Genomic DNA, 26,323 nt, shown 5'->3' with positions numbered 1-26,323 from the left:
CACTAGTGCTATCTCTGTCACGTGGTCATCTAAAATGTCCTCGGGCTGATGTAGCCGGACATCGCGGTGTATGAAGTGAAGGAGCTGGTCACACGCTTCGTGAAGCAAGCCAAGTGGGCGAAGTTGGTGGCCCAAGCCGTGGCCGAGTTGGAGGCGGTCTATAGGAACGCTAAGGCGCTAGGGTGCGACGTAAGTTTGTTTCCGAGGGTCTTTATAAGAAAAAAAACATCAGTAGTCATGCAGTAGTGCTACCTCTGTCACTCTTTACTATATAGCATGAGGTCCTAAGCAATAGTGCTATCTCTGTCAGTGTTAGCTAGACATTAGAGCTTGAGCACTAGTGCTATCTCTGTCACGTGGTCATCTAAAACCTCCTCGGGCTGATGGAGGCGGACATCGCGGTGTACGAAGTGAAGGAGCTGGTCACACGCTTCCTGAAGCAAGCCAAGTGGGCGAAGTTGGTGGCCCAAGACGTGGCCGAGTTGGAGGCGGTCTATAGGAACGCTAAGGCGCTAGGGTGCGACGTAAGTTTGTTTCCGAGGGTCTTTATAAGAAAAAAAACATCAGTAGTCATGCAGTAGTGCTACCTCTGTCACTCTTTACTATATAGCATGAGATCCTAAGCAATAGTGCTATCTCTGTCAGTGTTAGCTAGACATTAGAGCTTGCGCACTAGTGCTATCTTTGTCACGTGGTCATCTAAAACCTCCTCGGGCTGATGGAGGCGGACATCGCGGTGTACGAAGTGAAGGAGCTGGTCACACGCTTCGTGAAGCAAGCCAAGTGGGCGAAGTTGGTGGCCCAAACCGTGGCCGAGTTGGAGGCGGTCTATAGGAACGCTAAGGCGCTAGGGTGCGAGGTAAGTCAGTGATAGAGCTAGCGCGAAGTGAGAGCGAAGCGTCTCCGTTTCAGCTTGATCAAAAAAACCGGCCAAGTTCGAGTCGGCCTCGTGCACGAAGGGTTCCGAACCATTTACGCAAAAAACGGAATTAAATCACGTTTGTTGTATGGGAGCCCCACTTAAATAATTATTATATTCTGTTTTTAGTACTTATTTGTTGTTATAGCGGCAACAGAAATACATCATCTGTGAAAATTTCAACTGCGTAGCTATCACGGTTCATGAGATACAGCCTGGTGACAGACAGACAGACAGACGGACAGCGGAGTCTTAGTAATAGGGTCCCGTTTTTACCCTTTAGGTACGGAACCCTAAAAATGCTTTTGTATGTCTATTGGCCTGCCGTTCTCCTCTACAGCCTCTACAAGTCGCAGTTCTTAAGTGGTTCTCGTGAAATCTTGTCAGCAAGGTTCGATCTTGTTTTTTTTTTGACGATTTGTTTTTTTTTTCAATATGGCGAGCCTTACTCAGTGTTAAGCTATGCAGATTAGACTCGCCAAACGCTAAGGCGTTAGGACGTTAAGTAAGCAATTTATTTAATCAAATATGATTACAAAGTCAAAACGTATACGTACAGTCGACGTCAATAATATGTTTACACTTTTGCACCTCACTCCTTTGTAATAAGGCGAAAAATGTAAACATATATTTGACGTCGACTGTACAACCATATGCAGTTAAAAATATAGGCGCGCTGCAGGCTCACTACTACCCTCTATAGCGCTTTGTTCCGCACATCATAAGTAAGATTAACTTACCAGTCAAATTAAGGTAACATATCTTTTCATACACTCTGTCATAAGCACTACTAAATTTCGTCTTCGATGTGTCAGTTGAAATCGCTAAAATACCTAATACTTGAAATTAAAATTATTATTTACCAACACAAAAAAACAATGAATTGCATGTATGTATGTACAATCAAAAATCAGGTTTAGAAAAAAATGTGTAGTAAAATGGATGGGACTCAGCGAGACCGCTGATTTTCAGTCCCCAACCAAAAAACTTGAAGCTAATTTTTAACCAAGTTATTTAATAACTAACCTAACTTACTAACTAACCAGACGAATAGTAGTAGTAGTAGTAGTAGTAATCACTTTATTGTACACAACACAGGTTAATAGTTCACAGGGGAATAGTTCGCTACCAAGGCGATGTTGTTGGACAGGTTATCGTTAAATCTTCTCTACTTGTGATACAATGTTCTGACCACTTTTGTCTTCGTTGTTCACAGTGTCCTATAACCGTGGCGCCGTTTTTGGCGTACAACGCCACGCAGCATAGCGGTGTGTTCTGGCAGATGTCCATCGCACGCGACGAGCGACATACCAAACGTCGCGCCGGAGACCTAATCGCCGCAGGTGGCAGGTATGATTAGAAAAAGTTGGGATGTTTCTATATTTTACTCAAAATTAAAGTGTCCCAATTATGTACATAATAATAGAAACTAGTAAGTCAGAAACTAATAGTTATTATTTTACCACCAGATACGACGCTTTAGTTGAAGAGTTCCGGAAGATAGCCCGTACAAAAGACATCGACAGTGCCAAGCAAAAGAGCTCGTGTGTCGGATTCTCCATGTCTTTAGAAAGAATGGCGACCATAGTCAAGAAAATGGAGTCGGAGATGCCTCACGCAGCGCCTAGCGAGGTAATTTGAACCTTATTGTGTGTTGTTAAAGTGCTTTATTGACATACTACAACACTTGCCTACATTTGTGGCGCGGTAATCATTGCCCATGTGTCCATAAGAACCTTAGTGTGCTCACTCTATCTCTATACATATATACAAAAAACTTAGTAATAATTACATCTTTTAACATACCTCCTATACAACATATTATTAACCCTTTTCCAGGCATAGTACAATTTATCGACCACATACGAGCCACTAGAATTTCAACTTTAGCATTCCGATTTAAGATTCAAATTAGATTGCACTTTCGAGAAATTTGACTTGTCTTCAAATGAATCATCAAAGCTGGATTAATTGGAATATATTTGGATTTTTCGCGAAAACCTTGTAGATTGGTGCGGCCTGGACAAGGGTTAATAAGTAAGGGTAAAGTTAGAAACGCCAAGAACGAAGAATTCCGTACATTGACTCGCCTGTTCCTATCTCTATCGCACGCGCGTAATTATATTGCTGTCCCGCCCATGATGACGGTGGTCAAAGCCACTACGAGTTACCTAATTAAATTACTCTTTTTTTTCTTCCAGCCAACCCTCATCTGCGTAAACGTCCACGGCACAGCCGGCAATGGCCGCGACGGCCTCGCGGCCTCCCAACGGGCCAACCTAGCCCGAGACCTATGGGCCTCCGGCCTCAGCTGCTGCCCCTGCCCTAATACTGTGGACCGGGAAAACAGCGGCGCTGGCATAATACTGGAGCATGAAGATTCTGGGGTTAAAGCAGCCTGGTACAGTGGAGACAGGTAAGAAAGGATTTTATTTTGAAGCGATAAAGTTCATATCAGCTTGACGCCAGTGTGCGTCCGGAATATAACAAGCCATCGAGCAGCCGGCTATAAAAACTGGTGAGAATTGAACTTATTTCTCATGCGCTGAAAGTGGGTGGTTGTTGTTCTAAAAAGTGTGCAGAAAATCATACGTTTCTGCTCTAGAGCCCTTGACTTTCTAAGTACGCTTTTTTTCTTTTTTTACGATAAGCAATTAAAATTTTGTTTCTAAATAGATTTGTTGTACAATTCCGTTCTGATAATTTTAATGTATTTTTAGGGTTTTAGAGTTCAAAGTGCCGTACATCGATGCAGTGGATTTTGTCAAACAGAAGTTGAATCCGGAAACAATGAGGACGCCTGAAAGTAAGACTAATTTTATGTGTACAGTCAAGTTTATAAATATTAAATATGTATCTATTTATTCACCTATTGCAATACATATTTATGTTACAAGATATTATTTATTTCTGTTTGCTTTATTAAAGCTCTAAGTATTATTTTTGTTCTACATATTACTAGGAATTTTAATAACTTAATTTTACAATCACTTTTGCTTCAGGTTCAAACAGCCGCCTAACGTACCAAAACTGGAACGACGTGGAAAAGTCCAACAGCCCCAACATATCTGTCACATTTATCACCGCTAGCGAGAAGATGACCAAGAATTCTAAGAGATACTGTGAAAATTCGGTGAGAATTACCCATTAACCATTGTACCCACTTGGGTACACCCGGGTTACGGTGTTAGATTCGATTTTCTAATGTAACTCTACCTAACAGCATTAAAAACCGGCCAAGTGCGAGTCAGACTCGCGCACGAAGGGCTCCGTACCTTTACGCAAAAAACGGCAAAAAAAATGACGTTTGTTGTATGGGAGCCCCACTTAAATATTTATTTTATTCTGATTTTAGTATTTGTTGTTATATCGACAACAGAAATACATCATCTGTGAAAATTTCAACTGACTAGCTATCACGGTTCATGAGATACAGACGGACAGCGAAGTCTTAGTCCCGTGTCCCGTTTTTTACCCTTTGGCTACGGAACCCTAAAATTTGGTGGGTTCCAAAAAGTGGGTGTAGGCGCTAATGAGTTAACTAAGGCGTGTAAACAAAAAGGAAGTACATACCTACTTGCAAAGCAAACGTAAAAACTTTTCTTGCTGTATCTTTTTGCGTGAATCCTTACTTATACGGTCACGGTATATAATATATATTTATCCAGTGAACCCTAAAGATAAGGCGACCTGCATTACGATTATATTGTTTATAAATATCCTGCCATTCTACTGGCCCTTACTATTTATTGCGACCTGCTTGTCACTGTGATAACGAACCTAGTTCATTCTAAAGGAAACTAAATAATGCCCAGTCAATATGTTACTATTTCATCCATACTAATATTAGGCGAAAGCGTGTCTGTCTGTCTGTTACCTTTTCACGCTTAAGCCGCTGAACCGATTTAGTTGAAATGTGGTATAGAGATAGTTCGAGTCCCGGGGAAGGACATAGGATAGTTTTTATGTCGGAAATCATCTCCGAAGAGAGTGCAAAGGGGGGTGGAATTGAAAGCGTTAATGAATTGCCTAATAATTGAAGTAAGCAATGTGCGAATGATTGCTATTAGCATTATCCAGGCGCTATACCTACTTTAGCTGCTGTCACAAATTCCGCGCAGACGAAGTCGCGGGCAAAAGCTAGTAATTAATAATGCGAATTTACACCTAACGTTCATTGTACAGTCAAGGTATTAATTATCGACACGGACAAAGTACCAAAAGTACCTACACGACCTTGTCGCCCATAGGATTATGGCCTTATGGCACAGTAAATTTTTGTAGCCATTTTAAATTTGATCATTTTGAGACCTGGGAATTTTCAACAAATTTCGTGAAAAAACTTACCTATGAGTTTGACCCAAATGTATTCTAAAAAACAACTGATTAAACAAGTGAATCGCTTCACAGATAAACACCCAGCTGACGTCCACCTTAGTGAACCTAGGCCTACAACCGTTTCTCAGCCGCGTGCGTTGCGCGTGCGTGGCGTTAGCGTGCGACGAGGCCTGCGTGCGCGCGTTGGCCGCGCGTCTCGCTGCGCCGCTGCGCGCTCAGGATGTACAGAATGCCATCGCACAGGTGATCGCTGAGTAAGTACTTAGATACTAAACACACTTGAGAACAGTTATGATTGCTTGAGCTCGTCCTGCGGGCGTTCGGCCTTTGGTCTCGCATAGGGAGCGCAGCGTGTCCCTTTCAGCGGACGTTCCAGGCCTTAGGCCCTGCATGGTACTCGGCCTTAACCCTTCGCAGGGGTTCGAAGCTTTGGTCCTGGCTGGATGCGGCGCTGCGCGCGCAGGAAATACAGAATGCCATCGCACAGGCGGTTACAGACTAAGCACAAGCAAAGGTTGGCTAACCTTTGCTTGTACTTACTCTGTAACGTGGCTACATTTCACGAGGCCTTGCTTGCTAATAAAGACAGGGTTTTTGACCGCATAAATATGCCCTACACAGCAGTGGCGGCGCGTCTAGATTGTTCGTAGGCAAGCCGTAGCTAAGTTGCCCTTCTTTTTCTTCATAAGTTTAAATAAAATGGCCCAAGAGCCTGAATATCAGACAAGCCGATGGGAAGGCGAGTTCTATGGACGCTCCGCCACTGCTACACACCTTTGGCCCTTAGATTCGCTAGAAAGCGCGCGTCTTATAAGCGGCATGGCGTTCGGCCCCATATGGAACTCAGCCTTCGGCCTTGTCGCGGCGAATTTAATGTACACAATGCCATCGCACAGGACGTCAACAAATTTTTCATCCAATGTCTCCCGTGCGCTTTTTAGAAAATTACTATTATTATGTAACTTTTCATCACTTCCCAGACAATTTTCCTATAGTTTATATAACGTTCCGCACATGTATATTTCCCAAGTTTTTTTATCATATTAATCTATGCCAAATGAAAATTTGCGCACCGAACGGTCAAATTTTTATACGTATTATTTTATTTCAGATACCCTAAACGTCAGAAAATTCTCGAAGAAGCACAAGAAGAATTGATCAACATCAATAAACAGAACAGCCAAAGCCGATCATCAGATGAAACGCAACTGTACGCGTTGTATTCCATACCCGACTCCTTATGTAGGCTCATTACTTGAAAATCGAACATAAAAGTATGTTTATTTCGAAGAAGCACAATAAGAATTGATCAACATCAGTAAACAGAGCAGCCAGAGCCGATCATCAGATGAAACGCAACTGTACGCGTTGTATTCCATACCCGACTACTTATGTAGGCTTATTACTTGAAAATGTAACATAAAAGTATGTTTATTTCGAAGAAGCACAATAAGAATTGATCAACATCAGTAAACAGAGCAGCCAGAGCCGATCATCAGATGAAACGCAACTGTACGCGTTGTATTCCATACCCGACTCCTTATGTAGGCTTATTACTTGAAAATGTAACATAAAAGTATGTTTATTTCCAAGAAGCACAATAAGAATTGATCAACATCAGTAAACAGGAATAAAGTGGTTAATAAAATTATAATTTATTCGTGCAATTTGGACAATTTGACCACTTTATTTGTTATATTATGATAAAATAAAGTGGTCAAACTATCCAAATGTAATTTCAACCATGTGCGTAAATAAATAAAACTTAAATTTCTGCATGGAATGTTCCTATACTTTTTTAACAGAGATTTTATGTGCCAGTTATTATTGTTATTAAGTTATTGTATTTTTAAGGTGTAAATCTCGTGCTCGTCAATAAAAATGTCTTATGATATGACTCTATTCACTTCGCCGTGTATGCCTGCGTCTTGTGTTTTTCTATACAAAATAAATATTTAAATAAAACCTACTGTGAAGTGAATAGGAAGATTTGGATAATAATAAACTATTTCACATGAGATGTTTTGTACAAATGTAATTAATTAATTTTGTAATCGTTGATTAAATGGTATTATTTTTAATATTCATTTCATTTACCTGAAGATACAATAGAACAATACACTTTTATTTTTTAAAGTGTCGATTATTGGTTCTTGTAGGTCGTAGGTGCCACTACGTTAATTACTTTATAGCCACAGGCATCAGTGATTACTTATACAAAAATATGCGCCCTGGACTGGTAACTTATAATATAACTATAATTAGCCTTTTGAACGCCACAGACGGCAATTGACGTCAACGCAAAATCGTGACAACGATGCCGAAGACGGCATTTGACGTCGATCGTTTTTTTTTTTTGAAAATCTACTGGTAACACCCCTCTTTTAGGTTGGCATTATTTATTCACAAAACTAAATTTACCCCCGTGGCGTCAGTGGCACGGCAAATGGATGCGCTGTTTGGCGTTCAAAAGGTTAGAGTATGTACGCTTCAGCTCTCGTGGTAGCAATGAGTGGCGCCAACGTCAAATGTACTGGCGGTATCCCTTTCACACTGGACAACTCTGGACGACATTGTGACTTCAGCAGCAGACAAGTTATTATAGACAGGAACATAGCTATCGTCGCCCAGAATATCAGGATCAGGATCAGACGAGAGCGGCGCCAAATGCTGTTCTGACGGACGGCGAGGACTTCCTCGAAGGTTAGAGCTCTGGAAGCAGGTTTAGGACTGGATAAGTAGATATCGTCCTAGTTTAGGGGCACAGAGTACTCAGACAGCGTGAACCAGACATATGTGCAATTTCACTTGTAAAATACTACGCCCCGAGCACAACAACTATAAAAAAAAATAAAAAAAAAATGCATTTATTTCAGACAAACATGGTCCATATTTTGTTAGTACAAAATTAAGTAGTTTCTTATATCATTAAAAAAAAACTACAATTCGCGATTAAAAGTATCTATGACGGTATAATTGTTCTACATATAGAGTCCTATCTCTTGTTTAATTACATTTGACTGTCCAGCTCAAACATTGAAATTAAAGGCGTTCGTTTTATTTTAACTCTAGCATAATAACTACACCATTCAAAGTATGAAAGTAAGTATTAGTAAGCCAATATAACTGATTATTAATAATACTGTGGATATGTTTACTCGAACACTAGGTATCGCATGCACCCACTTTACCTAACTCTCCGGCACCTCACATCGGACAAAAGCGGCTGCCTCTCTGGATCCATTTATTTTAACACATTTCACGAGTTATCGCATGAGTACAGTTTCTGACACAGAATCTTTTATTTGCTAAGAACGTACAGCTAAGGAAGTCGATCAGAGACTGACCTACGCGAACAGTGATAAGTAATCGAGGTAGCGTTTTATATTACATTTACGGCTTGTTATAAATGATAGCAGTTATCTTATGAGTAAGTAGGTACGAGAAATTACAAACGACATTGTTATTGTTATTACCTAGATACCTACCTATATGAACGAGTACGTTATGGAAGGTCTAGAGGGCCTACCGCGAGCCACGTTCGACGTGTTGCCTCCCTGTCATACTTGTAAATTCGTACGTAAGTGTGACAGGGAGGCAACACGTCGAACGTGGTTCGCGGTAGGCCCTTAGACCCTCCATAGGGTGCGTACTTTGGGGGGCCGTTTTCACGAAAACCGAAGGAAGTCTCTTAACTCCCTATTCTAATATTATGAATGCGAAAGCCTGTCTGTCTGTTACCTCCTTCACGCTTACACCGCTGAATCGATGTAGATGGTATGGAGATAGTTTTTGAGGACCGGGGAAAGATGGTATTTTTTTCAACTATCAACATATCACGCAAAGTCGCGGACAGAAGGTAATAGTTATACATATAACGTGGTATAACTTCTGCCCGGACTTTAATATTATAAACAAACTTAGTTTTTGACTTGTGCTACCCTCATGCAATGATCATCGTTCCACCTTTTTGGCACCTGTGCGTTAACTAAGTACCTACAGTGCTATAGAATTATAGTGCTGTTTTCCGGTAGGTAGGTAACTACGGTAGGCGGTAGCGATACCGCGAACGCGAGTGTGGAGTCGATTTCATGGATCTGCGACATCGACTCCACACTCGAGTTCGCGGCTTCGCGCCGCGATTCGCGCACGAGTGTGGAGCGGGCTTGACCGAGTTCATTATTTACCATGACTGGTCAAGTGATCGCTGAGTAAGTACTTAGATACTAAACACACTTGAGAACAGTTATGATTGCTTGAGCTCGTCCTGCGGGCGTTCGGCCTTTGGTCTCGCGTAGGGAGCGCAGCGTGTCCCTTTCAGCGGACGTTCCAGGCCTTAGGCCCTGCATGGTACTCGGCCTTAACCCTTCGCAGGGGTTCGAAGCTTTGGTCCTGGCTGGATGCGGCGCTGCGCGCGCAGGAAATACAGAATGCCATCGCACAGGCGGTTACAGACTAAGCACAAGCAAAGGTTGGCTAACCTTTGCTTGTACTTACTCTGTAACGTGGCTACATTTCACGAGGCCTTGCTTGCTAATAAAGACAGGGTTTTTGACCGCATAAATATGCCCTACACAGCAGTGGCGGCGCGTCTAGATTGTTCGTAGGCAAGCCGTAGCTAAGTTGCCCTTCTTTTTCTTCATAAGTTTAAATAAAATGGCCCAAGAGCCTGAATATCAGACAAGCCGATGGGAAGGCGAGTTCTATGGACGCTCCGCCACTGCTACACACCTTTGGCCCTTAGATTCGCTAGAAAGCGCGCGTCTTATAAGCGCTCATGGCGTTCGGCCCCATATGATAATTAGATTAAGATTAATTACGATTCATAAGAGCTTGTTGCTAGGCCTACATGAATAAAGTATATTTTTGATTTTGATTTTGATTATGGAACTCAGCCTTCGGCCTTGTCGCGGCGAATTTAATGTACACAATGCCATCGCACAGGACGTCAACAAATTTTTCATCCAATGTCTCCCGTGCGCTTTTTAGAAAATTACTATTATTATGTAACTTTTCATCACTTCCCAGACAATTTTCCTATAGTTTATATAACGTTCCGCACATGTATATTTCCCAAGTTTTTTTTATCATATTAATCTATGCCAAATGAAAATTTGCGCACCGAACGGTCAAATTTTTATACGTATTATTTTATTTCAGATACCCTAAACGTCAGAAAATTCTCGAAGAAGCACAAGAAGAATTGATCAACATCAACAAACAGAACAGCCAAAGCCGATCATCAGATGAAACGCAACTGTACGCGTTGTATTCCATACCCGACTCCTTATGTAGGCTCATTACTTGAAAATCGAACATAAAAGTATGTTTATTTCGAAGAAGCACAATAAGAATTGATCAACATCAGTAAACAGAGCAGCCAGAGCCGATCATCAGATGAAACGCAACTGTACGCGTTGTATTCCATACCCGACTCCTTATGTAGGCTTATTACTTGAAAATGTAACATAAAAGTATGTTTATTTCCAAGAAGCACAATAAGAATTGATCAACATCAGTAAACAGGAATAAAGTGGTTAATAAAATTATAATTTATTCGTGCAATTTGGACAATTTGACCACTTTATTTGTTATATTATGATAAAATAAAGTGGTCAAACTATCCAAATGTAATTTCAACCATGTGCGTAAATAAATAAAACTTAAATTTCTGCATGGAATGTTCCTATACTTTTTTAACAGAGATTTTATGTGCCAGTTATTATTGTTATTAAGTTATTGTATTTTTAAGGTGTAAATCTCGTGCTCGTCAATAAAAATGTCTTATGATATGACTCTATTCACTTCGCCGTGTATGCCTGCGTCTTGTGTTTTTCTATACAAAATAAATATTTAAATAAAACCTACTGTGAAGTGAATAGGAAGATTTGGATAATAATAAACTATTTCAAATGAGATGTTTTGTACAAATGTAATTAATTAATTTTGTAATCGTTGATTAAATGGTATTATTTTTAATATTCATTTCATTTACCTGAAGATACAATAGAACAATACACTTTTATTTTTTAAAGTGTCGATTATTGGTTCTTGTAGGTCGTAGGTGCCACTACGTTAATTACTTTATAGCCACAGGCATCAGTGATTACTTATACAAAAATATGCGCCCTTGACTGGTAACTTATAATATAACTATAATTAGCCTTTTGAACGCCACAGACGGCAATTGACGTCAACGCAAAATCGTGACAACGATGCCGAAGACGGCATTTGACGTCGAAGGTTTTTTTTTTTGAAAATCTACTGGTAACACCCCTCTTTTAGGTTGGCATTATTTATTCACAAAACTAAATTTACCCCCGTGGCGTCAGTGGCACGGCAAATGGATGCGCTGTTTGGCGTTCAAAAGGTTAGAGTATGTACGCTTCAGCTCTCGTGGTAGCAATGAGTGGCGCCAACGTCAAATGTACTGGCGGTATCCCTTTCACACTGGACAACTCTGGACGACATTGTGACTTCAGCAGCAGACAAGTTATTATAGACAGGAACATAGCTATCGTCGCCCAGAATATCAGGATCAGGATCAGACGAGAGCGGCGCCAAATGCTGTTCTGACGGACGGCGAGGACTTCCTCGAAGGTTAGAGCTCTGGAAGCAGGTTTAGGACTGGATAAGTAGATATCGTCCTAGTTTAGGGGCACAGAGTACTCAGACAGCGTGAACCAGACATATGTGCAATTTCACTTGTAAAATACTACGCCCCGAGCACAACAACTATAAAAAAAAAAAATGCATTTATTTCAGACAAACATGGTCCATATTTTGTTAGTACAAAATTTAGTACCTAGTTTCTTATATCATTAAAAAAAACTACAATTCGCGATTAAAAGTATCTATGACGGTATAATTGTTCTACATATAGAGTCCTATCTCTTGTTTAATTACATTTGACTGTCCAGCTCAAACATTGAAATTAAAGGCGTTCGTTTTATTTTTACTCTAGCATAATAACTACACCATTCAAAGTATGAAAGTAAGTATTAGTAAGCCAATATAACTGATTATTAATAATACTGTGGATATGTTTACTCGAACACTAGGTATCGCATGCACCCACTTTACCTAACTCTCCGGCACCTCACATCGGACAAAAGCGGCTGCCTCTCTGGATCCATTTATTTTAACACATTTCACGAGTTATCGCATGAGTACAGTTTCTGACACAGAATCTTTTATTTGCTAAGAACGTACAGCTAAGGAAGTCGATCAGAGACTGACCTACGCGAACAGTGATAAGTAATCGAGGTAGCGTTTTATATTACATTTACGGCTTGTTATAAATGATAGCAGTTATCTTATGAGTAAGTAGGTACGAGAAATTACAAACGACATTGTTATTGTTATTACCTAGATACCTACCTATATGAACGAGTACGTTATGGAAGGTCTAGAGGGCCTACCGCGAGCCACGTTCGACGTGTTGCCTCTCTGTCATACTTGTAAATTCGTACGTAAGTGTGACAGGGAGGCAACACGTCGAACGTGGTTCGCGGTAGGCCCTTAGACCCTCCATAGGGTGCGTACTTTGGGGGGCCGTTTTCACGAAAACCGAAGGAAGTCTCTTAACTCCCTATTCTAATATTATGAATGCGAAAGCCTGTCTGTCTGTTACCTCCTTCACGCTTACACCGCTGAATCGATGTAGATGGTATGGAGATAGTTTTTGAGGACCGGGGAAAGATGGTATTTTTTTCAACTATCAACATATCACGCAAAGTCGCGGACAGAAGGTAATAGTTATACATATAACGTGGTATAACTTCTGCCCGGACTTTAATATTATAAACAAACTTAGTTTTTGACTTGTGCTACCCTCATGCAATGATCATCGTTCCACCTTTTTGGCACCTGTGCGTTAACTAAGTACCTACAGTGCTATAGAATTATAGTGCTGTTTTCCGGTAGGTAGGTAACTACGGTAGGCGGTAGCGATACCGCGAACGCGAGTGTGGAGTCGATTTCATGGATCTGCGACATCGACTCCACACTCGAGTTCGCGGCTTCGCGCCGCGATTCGCGCACGAGTGTGGAGCGGGCTTGACCGAGTTCATTATTTACCATGACTGGTCAAGCAGATCTTGTCAGTAGACAAAGGCGGCAAATTTCAAAAATGTAGGGGCGACGGAATATCGTCTCATAGAAAATTTGAATTTCGCGCCTTTTTCTACTGACAAGATTTGCTTGACCGTCACATTACGGATCTGGCACGAAGGGTGGGGGGAAATGACCGAATTCTATGTTATTTTCATTTGGAAGTTTCGTTTCACGACATTTCCTACAAATATTGTAATCGTTGGTCGGACACTTTGTTCAATTGTTTTGACATGAAATATATATTTTTTGCAAAACTTATTTAGGATCTAATGATTTTAGAATATAATTTTCAAAATATTATTAAAAGAAATATGTTTAAAATTAACTAACAGAATAATATAACCGGGTAAAATCATGTGAAATGAAACGTAATAAGCTAAATTGTTAATGCGTGTAGAAACCTTGCAATTGCTGGCTAAGATTTTTGATAATTGCTAGCTAAGTTGGAGCAACGAAACGAATTCATTTAATCAATCAATAAAATGCCGCAAATGAGGCAACACATACACAGAATCACTTATCGTTCTGATTTGAGGGATTTCAAGTTTAATAACTTTATTTTAGGGTTTGCAACATTAACAGAAAAAGGCGGGAAAAAAGTTCTAGGTTATTCTCTGTCAGACAAGTTTAGTCTAGCTTCTCTTTGTCAGATCAGACTAACCTGTCCTGCAGCTCCTGCAAGTGTTGAAATTTAAGTACCTGCAAGTGTTAGACTCCGCCATTTTGTCTTTGGATCCCGAAGAAGAAGCAGCTGAATCAATTAAAGTGATATAAATTCGATTTTATTTGTTTATTAAATCAATCAGTGTATTAAGTGTAGTGATTATATCAAACAATGAACATGGATTGCAAATGTTGCAACAATAATCATCAGAATCGACGACGGCGACGAAAACTAAAACTGGACACTAGTTCCGTCCGCTCGTTTTCATCGGCAGAGAGCCCGCAAAGCCAGGTACCGTTTATAATTTGCGTTCGTCATTAACTTTTATTATAAAAATTGCATTATAATGTGTATTATTTCGTAGTTACTTACATTCTACCTCAGCTAAAAAAGTCTCATTCAAAATGGCTGATAGGTTCCATCCAGAACTTTGCTGAACTTTGATTTTCAAAAATTAACTTGACAAATAAACTTTTCCATTGTTAAGAGTGGTATTCCATCTGTCCAAGATCATGGTCCAATGTCATTGCGTCTCACTCTCATTAAGCAAAATGTGAGGCAAAATACACATTGGACAAAGTAATTGGACAAGTGGAATACCACCCTAAGTCGTGTTTAACAACTTTATAGATATAGACTCTGACCAAACTGCACTTTGCACAAACTTGGGAGTGAGTGAGAATGCATGTACATGTGTATATAGGGATATGTAACTTATAGAGATAACCTCCATACTTGGCATACCATTTGGTATGAAAACTTGGTGAGGTCTGACTGTAAGTTACTCTATGCACATTAGGTCAATCCTGTCTAGGCAACATTAATGCTTCCATTTTGGGCCCACTGTTTAAGTTCATCCTCCCATCTTGATAGAGGTCCTCTGCCATTTGCAGCCCCTTGGATACTAGTTTGTTAGGGCTCTTTCTGTTTACTAGCTTCTAAATTATGGGTTCACTTTTTTACAGCAGGTTCTACACAGTTAATAAAAAGTTATTATTTTACCTTGCAGTCACCTAGCTCTCGGTTCCGGAACCAGGATACTGAAGATTCATTTTACAAAGGCCTACCGTTCCTTGCTGCAAACTTCATATTCATTTCTTCCCTCGGACGGGGTTCTTTTGGAAAGGTGATAAAGGTAAGTCTAAGTCATGACAACTGCAGTCACATAGCACTTTATAACTGAATATCTGGGTAAAGACAGGCCATGGATGATGTGGTTTATGTTTTATTAACCCTTTACCAGGCTAAGTGCCACTTGCACCATTCCACTAACCCGGGATTAACTGGTTAAACCTGGAGTTACCATGGTTATCAGTACAATTTGACACTGGGTTAACGGTTTAACCGGTTAACCCCGGGTTAGTGGGATGGTGCAAGTGGCCCTAAGGGATATAATTATATTTCCCACATATGGCACTTCAAACATGTGTTCTATTTTCGATGAGTAAGACTGACATTCGATTGTCATTTTTGAAATGACAGCCTGGTAAAGGGTTAACTGCAAATTTTGAAAAAATATTTATTTATAAAATATAAGTATACAATAAATTTAAACTTCATTTTACAAATATATACAATTATGTAAAAATGGTGGACTTAATGCCAAAAGACATTCTCTAAGGCCAAATAGCCAAAGGGTACTCCATTACTCTATAGGGCCAAACAGCAGCGGTATCATAGTCACATTTTTATCACCTGTCATGCCATGCATCACTTTCGCACTTACATATTTGTTAGAATGTGACAGGCATGGTGACAAATGACAAAGAGCCAACCATCTTAGCCATACATAATTTCGCCATATGTGACGTTTTCTATGAAAAGGGACCTTATTGTCGATGACGCTTACGCCATTAGTAACTATGCTCCGATATAAATACAATGCCGCTGTGCGGCGTAAGCGCCATCGACAATAAGGTCCCTTTTCATAGATAATGCCCCATATTCTCTGTCTTGTCACAGGTGACAACTTAACTTACTTTTGATTATTTTGATTACTTTTGATACAACTTTTGATTCTTCTAGGTTCAACACAAGTATGATAATACTATCTATGCCATTAAGTGTATCCCACTGTATGGGGTTGAAGAAAATACTTTAGAAGAAACAAAATATGAGGTTGAATGTCTGTCATGCCTCGATCATAGAAATATAATTCGTTACAACACTTCTTGGGTTGACAGTATGAAAGAAGTACCACATTCAGATGACAGCACAGCGGAGCTCAGTGATGATATCAGTAATGACAATTATAAACGTCTAGGACTACTTAAAAATCGAGATGGGTAAGTTATTTTTACTTTTTTTTATGGGCATTTTCACTTAACTGTGTACCATTAACGGCCCGTTAGCAATTGTTACAAAACTTACGGTCAATGTCAAATCCCATACATTTTGTCAGGAATGTAACGGTTAGACGTTAATGAAACGCGCTTTCAAGTACAAGTTAGAATGAAAATGCCTTTATAGTCAGTGACAAACAAGCATGACCCGCCTCATGCGCTACATATGCTATGCAATCTCCAGTTCTATGAGAAGTTGATGAGAAGCTTCTAGATAAATAGTATTTTACCTGTGGTTAGGGTGCCGTGTGGTGCCGGCATCAGAAAAGAATAGCACCACCCCATCTCGTCCCGTGGGTGTCGTATAAGGCGACTAAGGGGCTATTCATAAATTACGTCATTTCAAATTAGGGGGGGGGGGGGGGGGTCTGGACATCGGATGACGGTAGCATGAAGTAGGAGGAAATGGGGTCATTTGAAGCATGATTTTTTGGATGATTATAGGGGGGGGGGGGGGGGGGTCAAAAATCGTCAAAAATCGATGACGTAATTTATGGACAGCCCCTAAGGGAATACTGGCGACAGATATGCATATGATGAGCAAGGCTCGCCCGTATCCTTAGCGGGGTCCTTGCTCACAAGAGCTGTGCGCGCGCCACAAAGAAAAAAAAAACCTGTGGTTAGGGCACAAAGCAACGAGAAATTGTTTTTTTTTTAATTACACAGCTTTATAGTAAGTGTTATGTAAGTGTACTAAAGCACTGTAAAATTCATAAAAATATACAGATTAATATAATAATAACAATAGCAATGTAGTTTTGGACACTGCGCGTATAGTACGTCGGTTCCTCACTCTGCGGCCCTGACCACCGGCAGCTTGGGCCAAGCGCCGCTGCCGGCGGCAACCTAGGTTAGGTTTTTAACCGACTTCCATTTCATAGAAGGAGGAGGTTCTGTATTCGGTTGTGGCTATGTATTTTTTTTTATTATTTTTTTTTATGTATGTTCATCGTTTATAATGTGATTAATGTGTTTATATATATTTTTTATTGTTTTGTAAGTGTTTTTATATTTTACTTTTATATTCATATTATAAATCACCTAGCCTAAGAATTCAAATAAATAAAGAAATAACAAAGTACCACTATTACAAAATACAAACTTAATATTACTGCAGGGAGCAGTCAAGCAGCGCACTCAAAAAATTAAGTGATATAGGTACTTACCACTATAGTAATAACCTGTTCTGTTTTTTGTTTCAAGTTCACCACGACGTTGGTTTTGCATCAAGATGGAATATTGCGAAACCACACTAGAGCAAATTATTAGGCACAATTCGTACCGAGACTCAAACAACAAGTTGGATTATTTTTGGCAGATTGTGGAAGGTAATGAAGTAAACTCTAGTAAACTAAGCTTAATCCCTACTAATATTAAAAAAACCGGGCAAGTGCGAGTCGGACTCGCGCACGAAGGGTTCCGTACCATAATGCAAAAAAAAAACAAAAAAAAGCAAAAAAAAAAACGGTCACCCATCCAAATACTGACCACTCCCGACGTTGCTTACCTTTGGTCAAAAATCACGTTTGTTGTATGGGAGCCCCATTTAAATCTTTATTTTATTCTGTTTTTAGTATTTGTTGTTATAGCGGCAACAGAAATACATCATCTGTGAAAATTTCAACTGTCTAGCTATCACGGTTCGTGAGATACAGCCTGGTGACAGACGGACGGACGGACGGACGGACAGCGAAGTCTTAGTAATAGGGTCCCGTTTTACCCTTTGGGTACGGAACCCTAAAAAAACCGGGCAAGTGCGAGTCGGACTCGCGCACGAAGGGTTCCGTACCATAATCCAAAAAAAAAAACGAAAAAAAAGCAAAAAAAAAAACGGTCACCCATCCAAGTACTGACCACTCCCGACGTTGCTTAACTTTGGTCAAAAATCACGTTTGTTGTATGGGAGCCCCATTTAAATCTTTATTTTATTCTGATTTTAGTATTTGTTGTTATAGCGGCAACAGAAATACATCATCTGTGAAAATTTCAACTGTCTAGCTATCACGGTTCGTGAGATACAGCCTGGTGACAGACGGACGGACGGACGGACGGACGGACAGCGAAGTCTTAGTAATAGGGTCCCGTTTTACCCTTTGGGTACGGAACCCTAAAAACCGGCCAAGTGCGTGTCGCACTCGCGCACGAAGGGTTCCGTACGCAAAAACGGCAAAAAAATCACTTTTATTGTATGGGAGCCCCACTTAAATATTTATTATATTTTATTTTTAGTATTTGTTGTTATAGCGGCAAGAGAAATACATCATCTGCGAAAATGTCAACTGCCTTGCTATCACGGTTCATGAGATACAGCCTGGTGACAGACAGGCGGACAGCGGAGTCTTAGTAATAGGGTCCTGTTTTTTTGCCACGGCTCATAGCTTGAGGGCCGCTTTGGCAACTAAGGGGCTATTCATAAATTACGTCATTTCAAATTAGGGGGGGGGGGGTCTAGACATCGGATGACGGTAGCATGAAGTAGGAGGAAATGGGGTCATTTGAAGCATGATTTTTGGATGATTATAGGGGGGGGGGGGGTCAAAAATCGTCAAAAATCGATGACGTAATTTATGGACAGCCCCTAATCCCGAGAATTGGCGTAGGCACTAGTTTTTACGAAAGCGGCTGCCATCTTACCTTCCAACCCAAAGGGTAAACTAGGCCTTATTGGGATTAGTCCGGTTTCCTCACGATGCTTGATGATGTTCACGTTTGCATGCTGTTTGTGGACAGCTGAATAAGGAGGACAACAACAAACGTGAACATCTCTAACTGTACCCTTTTCACGCAAATAAATGATTTATGATTTTATGATGTTTTCCTTCACCGAAAAGCGACTGGCAAATATCAAATCATATTTCGTACATAAGTTCCGAAAAACTCATTGGTACGACCCAGGGTTTGAACCTGCGACCTCCGGGTTGAAAGTCGCACGCTCTTACCGCTAGGCTTGTATGATATTTAATGTTTAAATATAAAATACTTTTGTTGTTTTAGGTTTAGCATACTTGCACATGAGAAATTTCCTTCACCGAGACCTAAAACCTTGCAATATTTTGGTCGACGCCGAGGGCTGCGTCAAGATTGCCGACTTTGGTCTAGCCATAAAGATGTGTACGTCGCCTGTTGGTGGTAAGTAAATCAATTAGTAAGTAAATTTTCGTATGAAAATGACACATATTTATGTTTTTATACAGTGCAATGGAAATTACGAAATATTATTGTGTTTCAGACGGCTATAACTACAACGAAAAGAACGATATGTATGATCTGAGCCTGATCCTGTCTGAGATGTTCAGTGAGGTGCGGACTGGACGACATCTATGTGGCAGTGTCGGCGAGATAACTGAGGCGATAGATCTATACCGGTGGGTAATCTCTACTCTACATATACATACATACATTTAATAAAAAAATCAGAAGTACTTAACCATTATTTAAAATGGAACGGGACTTAGTTGAGTGCACTTACTTTTATTATTTAACCTGACGCAGTGCGAGAGCTGGTGGGTGGTATCTTCTAAGTTAGGTATAGTTTGTAGATTTCTAATAGGCTCCGACGGCTAATCCTTTGTCTATTGTTAAATGAAACCGCTCGTGCTACCACCTGCATACAAAATCGTTCGTTCACTTTACCCAGGTAATTGAATTACAACTACTATGTAAATTGCAATAAGATTCAAAATGAACTAATGGATAAATATTTTGCTAGGATGTGTGTGGATGTTCAACTCGCCGGCACTCAGTACTACGGTTACTGAGTGCCGGCGAGTCGAACGCTACAGAACCAGTCTAAAATGTGTCATCGTTGCGTAACAAAGGCGCGTTATTCATATTCATATTCATATTCATTTTATTTATAATATTAATAATATTACATGTCAATTGTGTACATAAAATAATTTACAATTTATTAAATTTAAATAAAGGTATTAAAAATAAATTTGATTAACTATTCGTTAATTTATAATTTAACATTTAAAAACTCTTCAAAACTATAAAATGTGTGCTCGAGAAGCCAACTTTTAAGTCTTCTTTTAAAACAACCTACAGAAGGAGCTGAGGTTATAGATACTGGCAGCTTGTTATAGACAGTTGGACACATGATGTGTGTTATCTTCCCAGATCTCGCAAGTCGTCGCTTAACCGGCAGAAGCCTGTTTGGGTATCGGAGCGGACGGGCTGAGTCTGCGCGTTTTTTATAAGTGAGTAGATTAATGTGGGCATAAATAGCAATCTGTTGTATTAGTATTGACGGCATAGTCAGTATGCCCAGTTCTTTGAAGAAGGGCCTCACGGAAGTATCCTGAGACACCTGCATCACCGCGCGCACAGCTCTTTTTTGGAGTCGGAAAGCGCGTTGCTAGTCCGCTGCGCGCCCCCACAACTCTGTGCCATACTGCAACTGTGAGTGAATGGTTGCGAAATAGCAGGTTCGCACTACGTGCCGCGGCACGACTCGAGCCAGGCGGCGAAGCGCGAAACAAGCACCACCGAGTTTCCCGCAAAGTTTATCAATGTGCGGGGCCCACGATAGTTTTCGGTCGATTTCGAAGCCCACAAACGTGATGATATCTACCTGCTGCATGCATACGCCACCAGACTGAACCTTAAGGGACCTCGGTGTGCGGCCTCCAACGTGGAAGTGAATAAAATGCGTTTTGGTCAAATTAAGCGCGAGGCCGTTCAGACGAAACCACCGTGATAACTGGTCTGCTGCGTCATTAAGCCGGGTCTGCAGGCTATTCTCGTCTGGTGCCGTTACAATGCCCGCCACATCATCAGCGTACATTAAGATCTCGGCCGCCGTTATTGCTTCGGGGAGATCATTAATTATCAGGGAAAACAGTATGTTTGAGATCGACGATCCCTGGGCCACACCCATAGTTGTAGTCAGCGGGTCCGACCTGGATAACCCTCCATCTCCCACGACTACCTGCGATCGACCGCGCAGACCGTCAGTGAGGAGGCTAAGAGCATTTCCACGTACGCCGTAATGTTTCAGCTTAGCCGCGACGACGCTGTGGTCGGCCACGTCGAAAGCCTTGGAGAGGTCACAGCAGAGCATCGCTACTTGCTGTTTACTCTCCAGAGCATCCAAGACCCTGCGTACGACTTCGCGTGCTAGGTCGGTGGTACAGCGGCCGGACCTGTACGCATATTGGCGGTCGGAAATTGCATTTGTCGAGTTTAAAAACGTTGTGAGTCGGCAACACAATCCATTTTCTAACACCTTAGCGACAACCGGAATGATGGATACTGGCCGGTACCCATCCATATTTTCTGTTTTTCCTTTGCCTTTAAAAAGAGGGGACACCTTACTAATTTTTAAAGACTTAGGGTACGATCCTTCTTTAATACATAAGTTGTACATATGAGTGAGAACAGGTGTTATAGTAGAGGCAATTGTGTTTAACAATTCCATGGACAGTCCATATACGTCTTTACTCGTTTTATGTGGTATTCGGGCCGTTATTATATTGTAAACTTCAGCGCAGGTAAAACGGGTAAGTCACATGGAGCAGTCAGTCGGCGCACGCACTGCACTCAGCTGATCGCGCACTCGGTCAAGGTCAGCGCGGGGCGCTCCGCATGCTATCGCGGCATCAACGAATCTAGCGTTCATGGCATCCACCGCTTCTTTCTTAGTGCTATACTTTACGCCCTGCGAGTTTACTACGAGTTCTGTGAAGTCGGTAGGAGGCCGTATGTTTTTTCCTCTTTCTTTATTTACTACTTGCCACATAGTTTTACACGAGTTCTGTGACGCGGCTATCTGTTTTGAGTAAAATTGCGTTTTGCTTTGTTGAATCGCATGATTATATTTTATTTTCAACTTATCTATGCATTTTTTTAACGCATCATTTAAAGGGAACTTACGTTCGAAATTAAGACAGTCGAATAATAAAGCTTTAATATTTAATATCTCTTGGGAAATCCAGGATTCGGTATTTTTCGAGCGACAGTTTTTTTTCAATGGGAAACTAGTGTCTATGTCTATTACTGGCGCGTTTAGAACGACGCCAACAGCGGCGATGGAGGTACTGCTAGACCTCTCGCCGCTACACCTAGTGATACAATCTGAGGCCCGGAAATCGCTACACAGGTTGACCCTAACAGGCCTCTGGAGCGATAGCAAGCCAAAGACCAAACACACAAACATGGAATGTGACAATTTCATGAAAAGGATTACGAACATGGGCTGCGATAAGATGCAACCCAAGTTTGTGTTCCATAAGAATTTTAACGTTAAAATTCCAACAAGGGCTGAGTGGACCGAAGGTCTTGAAGCACCAATCTCTGATGAAAACGACATCATATGGTACACAGATGGGTCTAAGACAGAATCTGGTACGGGGGCAGGCATTTATGCAAATGACTTTAGTAGTAGTATAAGCATGGGCAATTACGCCACTGTCTTCCAAGCCGAGACATTCGCTATAATTGCCTGTGTGCATGAGAATATAGTTAGGCGAACCCAAGGGAAGAATATCTATATACTCAGCGACAGTCAGGCCGCTCTCAAAGCGCTCGAAGCTCCCAGAGTGGACTCTAGACTGGTATATAATGGCGTCCAAGCCCTGAACCAGCTTGGAAGGCAAAACAGAGTGCAACTGGTATGGATCCCAGGGCACGAGGGATTCATAGGCAATGAAAATGCAGATGAACTCGCCAGAGCCGGATCTGTAAGTAACCTTATAGGTCCGGAACCATTCGTGGGGCTCTCACAGGGAACCATCACAACGGCTATTAAAGACCATACCAAGACCAAACACCAGGAAGAATGGGATAGTCTGACGGGTCTAAAGCATGCAAAGCTCTTTATGCAAGGAATAGACTCCGGCTGGAGCAAAAAGCTTTGGAAACTTAGCAAAAGACAGCTCCAAATCATAACGGGGGTGTTTACTGGCCATTACGGGGTCAAAGGATTTCTGGCCAAGATGGGACACTCTGACAACACCGATTGTCGTATGTGTGGCGAAGAGGAAGAGACAGTAAGACACTTAATGTGTGAATGTCACGCCCTCGCCAGACAAAGAATGAAGGACTTTGGAGCAGGATACCTGGAACCAAAGGACTTTAAAACGCTACCCATGAGCTCCATCATCCGACACATGGATATGGTGGGAAAAGCTCTTGAGTAGTTGACGGATCTCTTCTAGGGGGTAACTGCACAAAAGATCCCTATGGGTCGAAGTGTATCCGCAAGGGCCCCCGAAAACAATAAGATAAGATAAGATAAGTGTCTATTCTGTTCGATAAAATATGATTTAACTGAGCCGATAATAATTCAGCTGTATAACTAGTATTCGATATAAAATTGGTCCATTCTATACATTCTATCGTGTAGATGAAATTGGCGCGATTCATTTTGGGAGTAATTTCTGGATAATCGTGGCTGTGTGACAGGTTTTATACACTTACTTGTCACCTCTATACGCACTGCGAAGTGATCACCTATATTAGTTACCACAGGAGACGTTGTTATCAAGCCTACATCCACGTTCGTGTATGCGTGGTCAAGTGCAGTGGATGAGTTAGAACTTACGCGAGTGGGAAACGTTACTTCGTTCCTACAGTCGTGGGCCGTCAGAACCTCCTCCAGATTTTTAAAGTCTAAGGTTTTTTCTCCTATGCAATTAATATTCATATCACCTAAAATGATGTAATTTTTATTTAATTCAGTGACTTTATCGAGCACACATTCAAGGTGGGTTAGAAACTCCTTAGTAGTAATTAGGTTGGTACGGTATAAACAAATAATAATGATATTAAAATCTACCAAGTGAATAGCTGATAGCTCGCATACTAATTCTTTGGACATGTCAACAATTTCAGGTACATTCACAGCTTTAATACCATTTTTAACATAAAGGCATGACCCACCGTGAAGAGATTGTTTACGGCAAAAGTATGATACTAGATTGTATTTGTCTACACTAATACATTTTAAATTAACGTCAGAGAGCCAGTGTTCCGTAACTGCTAACACGTCACATTTAAGATCGGTACTTAGTAGAACTTCCAACCTGTCTATTTTATTGTTGAGAGATTGAACGTTTTGATGGCATACGATTATTGGCGCACTCGATGCATCCCGTGTGTGTGAAGTTGTCGCACGCGCTGGCGCGCAGTCACTGAGCCGTCGTCGCGGGCCGGTCGGTGGTGGGGCCCCGCTCTGAGCGGGGACGGACGCGAAACCAGTCGGAGAACCGAATGCCGTGTGGCCACGAAGTTGGTGACTTTAGCCGCTCGTATATGCTTTCGGGGAAGCCGATTACAAACGCAGAGTGCCGTTTGGTTTTTATATCCCTTTTTTCGACAGTGTATTCTTCAGACTCATGAATCTTCTTTAGGAAATTCATAATTTGCTCTTCAGTGGTGTCCGGCTGGAAATTCCATGCTTGGATATATTTAAATCTCTCAGCTGATTGCAGGATGTTGTCCTTGCTGCCAACTCCGATAACTACAGCAGGTTTACATTTTCGGTTCTTACGCCGAGGATGTTGCCAATCACCAACTTTGTCGTCTTCGTCACTTTCTGTCAACTTAGTAGTTATAGTCACTGGCTCTGAGCAGATCTCTTCAGACCTTAATATCGGTGGCGCACTATCTACGAGCGTCATCGACTCGGGCTTGTTTAATGGCCCAACGTCTAGTTGTGACGTCACCGCTGGTGCGCTCGCTGCATCCTGCCTTTGCGCAAGTGCGGTAGGTGGTGTTGTTATCTTCGTCACACTTAATGCCGCCGCTTTTGGTTTTTGTCGTGTTTGATCCTTATTGGTAGAAGCCGTCTTACTCGCACGATCAGCCGCCCTTCGTGCGCGATCGGTGGTAATCGTAGGGGTTGTTGTCATGCTCTTCCTACTAGCTGTAATTGCTGATAGGTCTTCGCTGCTCTTACCCGGAGCCGATTTCACCGACACACACATCGACATATTGGCTGTATCGACACTCGACAAAAATTGTTCAAGTACCTCCTTTTGGCTTTCTATAAGCTTTTGTTGAGCATGAATTTTCTCATTTTGCTCTAAAATCAGGGCCGCTTGCAGTGAAATTTTTTCAGTCAACGAATTTAACTTCTTTTTCGCTTCGTCTAGTATACTTTTTAAATCGGTTTTGGCCATTTTACAGAGTAATCCGGTAGAAATGGCCAAGAGCTTTTCACAACACGTCTTGTTAGTAACACACGCACACACACATTTCGGTTATCGGAGAGCGCACCTACACTGGTTTTTTGAGCGTTGGACTAGCCCGCGCTCAGGTGCCAAATAGAATAATTAAGACCCTTTTTTGCAGGTAAGTAGCACGTGCGGTTTTACTTAACAATAGACAAAGGATTAGCCGTCGAGGCCTATTAGAAATATACAAACTATGCGTGTTTAACGAAAAAAAAATGCAAGAAATTAATAATCGGCCCAATAATCTTATTGTAACATGTTCTCTATTTTGTTCGCAGATGGCTACAAAAACCTCACAGTCAACGTCCATCGTGCGCGGATTTATTAAAATACCATGATGCATTTTGTAATAAAATTGGAAGGTTTCAATCGGCGTTTAGTCAATCTGTGTAGATATTCAATCCACCCAAAACCAGTTGCGAATGCATAAAACGACGTTTACACAAGCGACAACGCGAGCCGAGTATGCTCGGCCATTTGCTCACGAATGTAGACGTTATGCGCCAAAGACAGTTTATAATTTAAAGGTAAAAGTCCTAGCGGACGCCCAGGCTCCCATGAGCCATGGCAGGCGTGGTTCACTCCGCGGTTTTGTCGCGTAGCTACAAGTACATGCGGCCCACACCAATTTTGGTGTCTAGCAGTAGTAGTTGCCGCGCACCGCTACGGAACTGACTCGTGCTCGCGCTTGCGCCATCTTGCGGTGATATCTGTCGTAATAGTTTTGTTAGAGAGTGAACCTTCTGCACCTAGTACTATTATTTGT

At 41.4% G+C, this 26,323-nt stretch overlaps 2 protein-coding genes across 2 annotated transcripts in view; both read left to right on the top strand.

The window, feature by feature from the left end:
- LOC134799360 (eIF-2-alpha kinase GCN2) overlaps positions 1-6,826 on the top strand; it is a 40,298-nt gene extending 33,472 nt beyond the window's left edge. The window contains exons 22-28 of the mRNA XM_063771770.1: positions 2,136-2,269; positions 2,389-2,551; positions 3,121-3,335; positions 3,640-3,725; positions 3,922-4,052; positions 5,330-5,511; positions 6,369-6,826. Of these exons, the coding sequence (XP_063627840.1) occupies positions 2,136-2,269; positions 2,389-2,551; positions 3,121-3,335; positions 3,640-3,725; positions 3,922-4,052; positions 5,330-5,511; positions 6,369-6,516 (1,059 nt within the window). The 3' untranslated portion in view covers positions 6,517-6,826. The remainder of the gene's footprint in view (positions 1-2,135; positions 2,270-2,388; positions 2,552-3,120; positions 3,336-3,639; positions 3,726-3,921; positions 4,053-5,329; positions 5,512-6,368) is intronic.
- Positions 6,827-14,986: 8,160 nt separating this feature from the next.
- Positions 14,987-25,950, top strand: LOC134799353 (interferon-induced, double-stranded RNA-activated protein kinase-like). Its single transcript, XM_063771762.1, has 6 exons — positions 14,987-15,171; positions 16,062-16,321; positions 17,582-17,706; positions 19,373-19,507; positions 19,608-19,743; positions 25,836-25,950. The coding sequence occupies exons 2-6, from the start codon at positions 16,221-16,223 to the stop codon at positions 25,948-25,950; spliced, it is 612 nt and encodes a 203-aa protein (XP_063627832.1). The 5' UTR covers positions 14,987-15,171; positions 16,062-16,220.
- The last annotated feature ends 373 nt before the right edge of the window (positions 25,951-26,323 follow it).

Source organism: Cydia splendana, chromosome 18 (assembly GCF_910591565.1).
Source record: "Cydia splendana chromosome 18, ilCydSple1.2, whole genome shotgun sequence".
Taxonomy (NCBI): Eukaryota; Metazoa; Arthropoda; class Insecta; order Lepidoptera; family Tortricidae; genus Cydia; species Cydia splendana.
Note: the sequence above shows the minus strand (reverse complement) of the source record. Positions and strands in the feature narration are given on the sequence as shown.

What these genes read in the sequence shown, in the direction of transcription:
- LOC134799353 (XM_063771762.1), top strand. Translation starts at nt 16,221, where the DNA reads ATGAAAGAAGTACCACATTCAGATGACAGCACAGCGGAGCTCAGTGAT. An exon ending in CTACTTAAAAATCGAGATGG is followed by an intron (nt 16,322 to 17,581) that starts GTAAGTTATTTT and finishes TTTTGTTTCAAG; the next exon opens with TTCACCACGACGTTGGTTTT. An exon ending in GTGTACGTCGCCTGTTGGTG is followed by an intron (nt 19,508 to 19,607) that starts GTAAGTAAATCA and finishes ATTGTGTTTCAG; the next exon opens with ACGGCTATAACTACAACGAA.